General features: G+C 41.9%; 1 protein-coding gene and 1 pseudogene across 1 annotated transcript; one reads left to right on the top strand and one right to left on the bottom strand.

Moving 5' to 3' along the window:
* Positions 1-747: 747 nt before the first annotated feature.
* LOC116092400 lies at positions 748-4,856 on the bottom strand (annotated as a pseudogene).
* A 166-nt stretch (positions 4,857-5,022) lies between these two features.
* On the top strand, positions 5,023-5,792 carry Scp2d1 (SCP2 sterol binding domain containing 1). Its single transcript, XM_031373675.1, has one exon. It carries the CDS (start codon positions 5,110-5,112, stop codon positions 5,578-5,580), a length of 471 nt encoding a protein of 156 aa, XP_031229535.1. The 5' UTR covers positions 5,023-5,109; the 3' UTR covers positions 5,581-5,792.
* The last annotated feature ends 5,113 nt before the right edge of the window (positions 5,793-10,905 follow it).

Here is a 10,905-nt window from a genome sequence, read left to right on the forward strand (position 1 = left end):
AAAAAAAAAAAAAAAAAAAAAGTGAAAAGAGGTGGAGGTTTTTAAAAAAGTTTTATTATTAAATGATGTGTATGATGTATATGTCTCTGTGTGGGTACATTCATGTGAGTACACAGAACAAGTTTAAATTTTATAGTTTTTAAAAATCACCTCTCTCTCTCTCTCTCTCTCTCTCTCTCTCTCTCTCTCTCTCTGTATGTGTGTGTATGTGTGTACCTGTAAAAGGACTCCCTAACAGGTGATCATGAGCTCCATGTCATGGAGCTCGAACCAAACTCTGATCTTCTGAGATACAAGCTCTTTTAAGTGCTGAGCCATCTCTCTAGTCCAGGAGAAATCCTAAGTATATTTTCATAAGGAGAAGAAGGCAATCCAAAAAGGCTACATATGTATCTTTACAACTATGTGAGATTCTAGAAGGGCTATTGATAGTGGAAATGTAAGTGGTTATCAGAAGTTGGTGGGAGGGATAGAGAAGGGATTGTGACAGTATTCTGTATGATATTGCAAGGGTGAGTACATGAAATTATGTATTTGGTGAAGATCCATGGGATGTTTGAAACGGTGAGAAACCTACTTGGAGCTGTGAATCTTTTTTTTTTTTTTTTAATTAGCACAAACACATTTATTTACTAACCAAAGGAATGATCCTGGGTAAACCAAGTTTGACAAGGATTTTGTGTAAAATGTTTGTGATAAAGAGAACTCAACAGTCATGAAAAATAAAACCAGAGAAGTGAAGCCGTATGGTTATTTATGACCTGCTCATTGAATTGAGTGTATTGACTCTGGCAGCTAACTCCTGTCCAGGATGACGATGGAGCTCTCATTACACCTTCTCATAGACCCGCGTGCAGGTAACATTGTTCATGACACACTCCACAACCATCTTCCCGTCCTTGAGTTTCCTGGTTATCGTGCTTTCCTTCCCTTCCCACTTCTGGTGCTGGACCAGGGCACCGTCTGTGAAGGTGCAGACTGTCTCGGTTTTCCTGCCATCAGCCGTTAGTTTCATCAAACTTCTCTCCCAGGGTACAAGAAAACACCGTCGTCTTCACCGAGCTCTTGGTTTTGATGGTGATGTTGTTGCCATCACAAGTAATGATGCATTCTGGCTTGGCCATGGCAGCTAGCTTCCTAAGAGCCAGTCCTACTCCTAGCTCTTTCAAGTACTTCTCAAGGCCGTGGCTTTCCACCAGGCGCCACCTCCCTTCGAGATCCTTAAGGCTGGCCATGGCGGGCGGGAGACACAAAAGCGACAGAGACGCGGTGGCTGGGGCGCTCGGAGCTGTGAATCGTAATCACCAATAATATATGAAAATCGGTTCAGTAGTTGTAGCAAATGCAGCACATTAATGCAAGGTGTAAATAGCAGGAACTGTTGCTAAGAGAAGGGAATATTCAAAAACTTTCTGTACTTTATGAAGCCTAGAACTGTCCTAAAGGGGAATAAGACAGTCTGAGAAGCCCGAGGCAGGAAGACTGGAAATCCAAGGCCCACCTAGGCTACAGAGTGAGTTCGAGTGTAAAGTCAAAAAGGAAGGCTGGGACATACCTTTGTTGGTGGGGCCCTTGCCTCGTTTGTGTGAACCCTGGGCACAATTCCTGGTACACTAAAAGAGCAACTAAATAAAAAAACCTATTGAAAACTGTTCAGATTAAGTGCTTTCTTAGTTTGTATTATATCATTCCCTTACTGTGCACTTGTTAATTGTAAACATTAACCCCAGGACACATTATGAAATTGCTTATATTTTCAAACCAGTGGGGTGCTAGCAGGTGTGTGAGTGGGCATATGGCTCCTCTTCCTATGCCATGTTTTATTTCTCCCTATGCCAAGTTTTAAGAGCTGTGGATTTCCTGGGGATCTTGTTAAAGTAGACACTGCCGTAGCAGGTCTTAGGTGGGGCCTTAGATTTTGTATTTCTAACTAGTTCCCAGGGATGCTGCTGCTGCTGGTCAACAAATCCCATTTCCAGGAGCAACTGTGTAAACAAAACTGAGTAGGTTTGTTGCCTGGCCCCCGGTGACGACCTTTCTATTGTCTTAGCCAACTTCCAGCACTAATTCAAGGCCTACCTTAGTATGTAAATCTCTCATGCGGAAAGATTGCAGGTTGCCATTACCTAAGGCATGGCTGTTTTCATACTGAAGATCCTGGTCCCAAAGGCCTGTAGGCAGTTTCAGATTATAATTTCTGTACACAAGTCAGCTAGAGCCACAGGGAGATTGCTCTGTGATGGATCAAAGATGGGCTGTTAGATTTGTGCTAGGCCAGCTCCATGTCTCTTCCCTGTACTCACAACTGCCCAGGGAACAATATTCTAATGTCCATGACAAAAGCCCAAGGTGCAAACCCAATTACCTCGACACATTTCAAGCCTCTGCTCATTTGATGTCACTAACATCTCACTGCTCACAGCAGGCCTGTGGCCATGCCCAGCTCCAGAGTGGTGGGAGCCATGTCCCTACGCACAGTGGAAGACATTACAAGGCTCTGGATGAATAACTGTTTCAGCGGTGTGCAAGGTTGAAACCTGTAATCTGTTCTGGCGTATTCTTTCAACATGGTGGGAGAACTCTGCTCAGGTAACAATCCCACCTACCGCATGTAATCATACCGTTCCCTAAAGCCATCTTTAGTATAGAAAAGTTTTTCGCCATACCTTTGAATAGGCTTCCTGTCACAGCTGTCTGTCTTAGAACTAAAAGATTCGTGGGTTACACACCTATTAGGGTAGCTAAAAACAAATGAATCAGCTCTCCACACCTAGCCAGAGGTGTATGTGTTTGCCTCCTTGGGCTATTATAACAAAATGCCATACCTTGAGGAGCCTACACAGTAGAAATGTGTTTCTTATAAGTCTAAAAGTTGGGAGGACCAAGGTCAAAGGACCTACATGACAGCAATTCTAAGCTATATCATTGGTGAGATGCTCTCTGGGTCCTGGAAGAGATAAGAAAGTGAACAATTAAAGACACAAGAAAGAGTTAACTCCTCCCAACAGCAGAAACCAGATTATCAGGTCTGGAGAAAGTAATGAGACTATGGGACACATTAAACGACCACGTGACACCATCACATAGTAGTAGATATGGGCCAAAGATAAATGCAAAGAGGAATGGGCAAAATGTGACATTTGAAACATCTCAAATTGCTATTTATGTGTATATTTACAAAATCCCAAACAAACAAACAAACCCCTAGGGGACTGGGGTGGTGATCTCATCAGTCAAAGCATTTGCTGAGAAAGCAGGAGGACCTGAATTTGACTCTTCAACATTCATATATGCAAGACATAAGCTTCACATGATTGTCACATCAAGTCACCCCATGACTACAGGATAGAGACAGAGAGACCCTAGGCACTCTGAAAAGGTGGCAATTGGGCAGAGAATGATAAAAATACCCAACGTCTTCCTTTTAGTTCTGTGTGTCCTCATAGGCAATGCACTGTCACACGATGAAACACACACACACACACACACACACACACACACACACACACACACACTCACACACATGCACACACACCAACCCCCAAAACAATAGTAGGAACAACCACCCAGCAACTCTAATAGCAACAATTTTAATCAGTCAAGGTGAATGCCAGGAGAAAAAGAGACATAACATCATGTTCCTCTGATGTTGCCTGAGGAGGACACAAAATCACCCATGGATTAAAACTGCACAACCAAGAAAATGAATAAGCTCAACTTAACCAATGAGAAACATTAGACAGATCTCAAACAAAGACACTTTGTGGAATAATTGGCAGATTTCTCTAATCTGTCAAAGTCATGATAAACAAGACTGAAGAATTGCTACAGGCTTCAGAGAACGAGGAACACACACAACCAAAATCAATATTGAATCCTGGGCTAGAGTCTGGGCTCTGCATCAGAATACGGTTATTACTGGGCCAATAGGCAAAACTCATATATTGGTTCTAGTTCGACTAGCAACATGATTTTCTCAATGTTAATTTCTTCTATTGGATTTTCATGCTGCAGTTATGTGGGATGCTAACATTTGGAGAAGCTGGATGCAGAATATACAGGCATTTTTAAAAATAGGATTCGAGAGTTATTATGCTCTGCTTAAACCTGGCCACAGTATTTACTAGCTTGTTTACCTTCCTATTTACTGACTTCCCCCAGTTTTTCTTTTAATCTATTCAACAGGGATAAAAGAGTGCCTACCTCAGAGTTTGTAATGAAAACTAAGTGTGGTATACTAATGCATGTAGAATGCTTAGAATTATTATTATTATTATTTATTATTATTATTATTATTATTATTATTATTATTATTATTATTATTATTATTTATTACTATTACTATAGTTTGGCTTTTCAAGACAGGGTTTCTCTGAGTAACAGCCATAGCTGTTCTGGAACTTACTGTGTAGACAAGGATGTTCTTGAACTCACAGAAATCCACCTGTCTCTGCCTCTCAAGTGCTGGGATTAAAGGCATGTGGCACCACACTTGGCTTCGAATTCATCACCATGGCTCAGAGCAGGGACTATGGTGACATAATTACCACATGAGGCCAGTGCTGTCTTCTGCTTGGGGATACTTTCCTTCTTTGCTTTTCCCTCTTTGCTTTTCCCTCTTTTTTTTTTCTGGTTTCCCCTCTGCTAGTGAGCGAATAAACCTAAATCTACTACCAGGATCTGTGACTTAGGAATTATGTACTTTTAAAGAAATCAAAATAACTGTTCCCTCAGCCAGTTCTGAAACCTGGGGGAAGCCTGATTTGGAAAGATAGAGCTGTCCATGTCACAAACGATCATTCTGGGGCCAGGTTCCCTGATCTCCAAGAAGGGTTGAGACCTTTGGCCTTGTGGCACCAGGAGTTCTAGTTGGTCTGGTCTGGTGTATATGGGGGAGGGTGCGGCATACTTATGCCTCACAATAGCTTGTCTGAGCCTCCATCCTATGTCATATTTTATGATTTATTTGGCCAATGAGATTGCAGCACACACACCCGCCTCAGCCTGAGGCCTTAGCTTTGCTGTTGATGTCACAATATGACCTGCAGCCATTAATGTGGCCACAGCCACTCACAGACCAGATGGCAGGGTCAAGAGGACCACAGTAAGATGTGGAAGAAAACTGATCCTCAAGCCAAGATCAAAGCAGGGGACAGGCCTCAGATTTGCCATTCTCTGGCTCTGGGATCGGCCACAGAGTCGGCACTGCCACAGGCTCAAGAACTGTCAAACTTTCAGAACACTTTGGTATTTGAGGACATTAGCCAACACATCAAAGAAGTAGGAGCCCAACTGGTAAAGAAAGTGAATGCCATCTTTCAGCTTGACATCACCAAAGACGGGAAGACCATCCTGCAGTGGACCATTGACCTCAAGAATGGTTCTGGGGACATGTACCTGGGATCTGCCCGGCTTCCTGCAGACACTGTCTTCATCATCCCTGACTCTGTCTTCACAGAATTAGTTGTGGGTAAGATGAACCCACAGAAGGCTTTCCTGGCTGGCAAGTTTAAAGTGAGAGGCAAAGTTCTCCTTGGCCAGAAGCTGGAGAGGATCTTCAGAGAGTGGGCTAAAATTTAAGCATGTGGGAATACCCAGGGAAGATCAAGATTTCTGGCTTATTATAATGCCGAGCAGCAATCATGCTTTAACTGAAGATTAAAGGAAAAAATATCCAATATTTTTACTCAATATTTTTACTCAATCTTCCTATTCAAGTTTGGTTGATTTCCTGCTGATGTGTACGTTTGCTGGGATCCAGGATAGTAAAAAGTGTTGGAGTGCAACACCTACAACCTTTGTCCTTTCATTGTCTTAGTTGGGTTTACACTTTCATACGTCAAGGCAATGGCCATATGGAGCTGGATGGGTGGTTCTGATGTTTGGATTTAAGTGTTGGTAATTGTCTATACATATACACATATATATATGATATATATGTGTGTGTTTGTGTTTGTGTGTGTGTGTATGTGTGTGTGTGTATGTATGTATGTATGTATTATGTGTGGAACCCAGCAATAGAGGGATGGCATTCTTGGTGTAGTATAACCTTTGACAGATTCAATGCCATGGAAATTGAAGGGCCTGAAAGATAGTCAAGATCAGTAGTTCTTAGGGCAGATCATGTATCAGAACTGTCTCGAAGCTTATAGTTCAAGTCCAGATAATGGGAAACTCAGTTTCTGCTCACTAAGTATATGGCTTAGGGAAAATGTACATCTCCACCATTTCTCCAGTTGATGAGGTCATCCTCGTAGTACTTCTGTCTTCCTTTGTTTTGTGGGAAGCTTTTGGTATTGACCATCATTGTTCTGTGCAATACCATGAGATGCTGGAGACAGGCTGCATAGTTCTCTTTCAGACATTTCTAAGGAATTGAATGTTATCAGGAGTTTGTGTATTGAATGTTTTAGTAATCAAAGTTCATGCCGGGGCTTGCTTTTCTGTTCCAGGTAGCTTTTGTCTCATGTTTTCTAGGGTTGATATGAAGCCCGCTGGCGTTGATTTGGTCCTCCTTGTGACTATGTGCATATCATAGGTTCACAGGTGGTTTGGGTGTGCCTTTAAATATGTGCCATATAGTCTCATTCTGAGACTCACATGAAAGTTATTATGAAGTTATTATGAAGAATTTTTATGATCAAGCACAAGTTTTGTCTTAGTCTATTTTATGTTTCTATAATAAAACACCCTAGATTGAGTACTTTTATTCAAAAGAGAGGGTTATTTGACTCATGGTTTCAAAGGCTGGGAATTCCAAGAACATTGTAGTGGAATATTGTTATCATCTAATACGGGCTTTTCTGTTTTGTTGCAAAGTGGAAAAGGGCATAGCATAGTGAGATAGTGATTTGCTAGATCAGGTGACGTTTGTCTCAAAGCCACTAGTGAGAGTACGATGGCCCTACACTCATGACCTCACCCCTAAACTCTGCCTTCCAAGTGACATAGACTTGGGAATTCAGCCCAGGGCATGAATTTTTAGAGACACATTTAATCTATGGTACCTACCCAATGCCATTTCACCTTTAAAGTAATATGTCAAGGCAAACAAACACATTATGTACAATTATAAAAACTTGTATGTGGTCCAGTGAGATGGCTCAGTGACTTGAGGGAGACTGCCACCAAGGCTGACAATCAAGTTTGATTTCTACAATTCACATGGTGGAAGGAGAGAGCCTGCTCCTACAAATTGTCCTGGGATCTTCACACAAGTAAATAAATATAACCATTTTTAAAGTTAAAAATGTTTTTGGAGTGCAAAGAAGTGACCATGGGGTGTCTCACTCCAACTGGTGCATCTACAATGCAACCTGTACAGGAAACATTGAAGTAGGGGTGTTCATGGAACAACTGTTGTGGGCCAGAGGCACAGAACTTCTGCCATAAAAAGGGCGTCTTCTCTATATGATGCGAAAGTTGTACCAGTGAAGTCTCAACAATGTGGGTACCCAAACCAGACCTTCATAGAATCAAGAGTAACATGGCAAAGTACATGGGGGAGATCCCATAAGGTCCCATCCCTAGATTAAGAGTCACAGATGTCGAAGTCTACTGAGGGGAAATTCACTCCTTATCTGGGATAAGCCCTCTGAATTAGGCTAGCCAATCCCATGTAGTCAGCCCTAACTAAACACTAGCATATATGAATAACACTAAGTGGACTCAGTTATACATACTTAGTGTACACACACACACACACACACACACACACACACACACACACACTACAATAAGAAAAGGACATGAATTTGAGAGGGAACAGGAAACATTAAAACAGTTGGAGGGGAAGGGAAGGGTTGAAATGATATGAAGTACTCATATAAAATTCTCCAAAACTTAAAAAACCTAAAGTAAAATAGAAAAAACACAAAAGAGGTATAAAAGCTTGGAAGCAAGCATTCACTATAGTTATGTTGGTAATTACTTAAAACTGAAAGCAAATGTCTATCAATAGATGATGGGATGAACACACATATATATCATTAGAAATATATGTATATATATTACTAGAAACATAGTATGCCACACTATGGAATACTATTTAATAACAAAGGAATGAATATTGTTATACACTAGCAAAGTAGATGGAAATTAAAAAAAATTATGTTGATGAAAAGAAGCCAGAGAGAACTGAGTAGATACTATACTACTATAAAATACTAGAAAATGTGAAATAACAAAATCTTAGAAAACATAAACTTTGGTGACAGAAGAATAATCAGAGTCTGCCAGGAGGTGAGAATGGGGTGTGGGAAGGATGTGTTTTAAATGGTCATGAGGAAACTCGGGGTGATGGATCGTTGAGTGTGGTAAGGAGTCTCAGATAATATATAGACCAGCAAACCAAATTGCACAGTTTATATATGTAATAAATATGCACTTAACCTTGCTTTTGTCTCAATGCAAGCTGGTAAAGCAGTTTTGAAAAGCCAGCCTTTATTCACAGTGAGGGCATTTCTGAAGAGGGCTTATGCCTAACCCGGTCTCAGGAAAGCGAGATCTTTGACCTCCTCAGAGGCCTGGTTCCCACTCCTTACTGATTTGAATGGAGCTTAGATCCTCTCTGAGGAGAAGGCAAAACAATGACTGGTGCTCACTGAGCATCTCTTTGTGGAAAAGAAAAGGATGTTCACTCCACGGGAGAAAGTTTCGAAGGGTCTAGGTGATCACCTGGCATGCATTGTGGCTTCTTTTCCTTCTAGGATCATACAATTCATGTCCATGTGCTAGTGATCCTGAGTGCTCTGTCCTGCACTCAGGGAAGCTATGGAGATCTTAGAGGCTCCACTCTGGGGGTTCTTTGTTCAGTAAGTCCAGGCTTTCTTCAATCAGGCCACATGAGGGTGGGCAGATGTATGGGATACTGTATACTTAGATCCCCCTTTAAGGGCTATTATCAGCCCAATCTCAGGTACCTAGAGAGCTGGGCTTGTGATGTGAGTTGGCTTTAGCCTCCACTGCCACTTAGAGACTGGCAGAGAAAGAAGAATTGCTTATGCTTGGACCTATAGCATCTGACCAATAGCCCATTCTAACTTGAGAAAAATAAAACCCAAACCCAAAGTAAAACCAAACCAAACCAACCAAACAAATAACAAACAGAACAGAGATGAACCTGACTCCGTTAGATTCCTTCCTTGAGAATCTGGAGTTGAGAAAATGAGGCCGAGCTACAAGCAAGGTGTGACACTGGGTCTGAGAGGCTAGGATGCCAGAGGAGCCAGCGAGTCAGTGGGAGACAGACAAACTCTTAAGACAAAAGGTAGAGACAGGAGTCAACAGGGTGTAAGCAAAGGAAACTGGTCTGGCCTTGGGAAACGTGGCAGGAAACCATCGGAATTAACAAGAAACGGTGCATGTCATATCCGTGTCACCGCTGGTTGCTGAACCACTCCTTGTCCCAAGATGCCTTATCTGAAAACAGAGCCAGTAGCCCATGGACTACCCGATTGCCAGGGTGCTGCAATCAGAACATGCCCAAAAGGCCACTCACAAAGCTGTATTTCCCATAAATATAAATTCCCCGTCTCTTCTGAATAAGAGGAGAGGTAGGTGAGTGGAGGCTTTCAAGGGCTCTCTTTCCTCTCTAAAATGCCCATGTTTGGGGTTTCTCATGCTGTGCTCCAGGGACCTCTCCGCCTTTTGTCTTATACTTCGATGGTGCTCTCAAAAGGTCACATCTGGCTCAAGTACACATCTGTGTTTTGTTAAGTCAGCACAAAGTTAGCCAAAGCAGTGTTTTTAAAGACTGAGTTAAGACATAAAAACAAGACTTCTGAATTCTCCTGAAAAATTAGAATTTTGTTCACACTGAGCCATGTTCCTGCCAGGCAGCTCAGGGGTGGGGATGGTTGTTCAGAAACGCGCAGGCCTCACTCTTCTCTATGCATCTTTGGCTCTGAAGCTGTATTAGTGGTCGCATGTTAACAATGTTCACATTGTCCTTTTCCCAAGCTGTGCCTGCTCCCTGGGGGTCCTGACAGGGTTTGTTTGTGGAATGGGACACAATGGGGTTGTATTTTGGGAAGTACTAAGCCAAAACAAGCATGACCAAGATAGAAGAATGAGGATGGATTTGCCACCTGCCCGTGGCAGATCTAGGGCGGCTGTGAGTTATTCCAAAGCAATGCCCTCCTCCAACAGAGGAAACTGTGGATCCTATTCTTGGGGGGATGAGCATATTCACATATGGTTGGGGCCCATTCTTGAGCATACTCAGTTTAATGTAATTTTTTTAAAGGTTTATTTTTTAAATTTTATATTTGTGCATTATATTTGTATGATGTGTGTATGTGATGTGCAGTGTGTGTGTTTTGTGTGTGTATATGTATGTTATGTGTGTGTTGTGTGTATAGCATATGTGTGTGTTGTAGGGTATGAGTGTTGTAGGATATGTGTGTTGTGGAGTATGTGTGTTTTGTGTGTATAGCATATGTGTGTGTTGTATTTTGTGCTGTAGGGTATGTGTGTTGTGGAGTATGTGTGTTGTGTATGTAGTGTATGTGTGTGTTATGGGATGTGTTGTGTGTGTGTGTGTGTGTGTGTGTTGTGGTGTGAGTGTATGTGTATAGTGTAATCACACAAGTGTACAAATATTCATACCCAAGAACAGGCATGCAGAGGCTAGAGAAGGACACTGGGTATGGTCTACCTTGCTCTACCTTAATATTTTGAGATGGGGTTTCTCACTGAAACACTAAGTTCATCATTTTGTCTGGCCAGTGAAATCCCAGGATTCATTTCTTTGTCTTCCCATTTTGGGGTCACAGGTATGCTCTTAAGCATACCTGACTTTCTATTTGGATACTGGGGGATTCAAGCTCAGGTCCTCATACTTGCTCAGCAAGAGTTTTTACTCACGGAGCATCTCTCCACCATTATTTTTGAATTTAAAAAATA

Source organism: Mastomys coucha, unplaced genomic scaffold, assembly GCF_008632895.1.
Source record: "Mastomys coucha isolate ucsf_1 unplaced genomic scaffold, UCSF_Mcou_1 pScaffold15, whole genome shotgun sequence".
Lineage (NCBI taxonomy): Eukaryota > Metazoa > Chordata > Mammalia > Rodentia > Muridae > Mastomys > Mastomys coucha.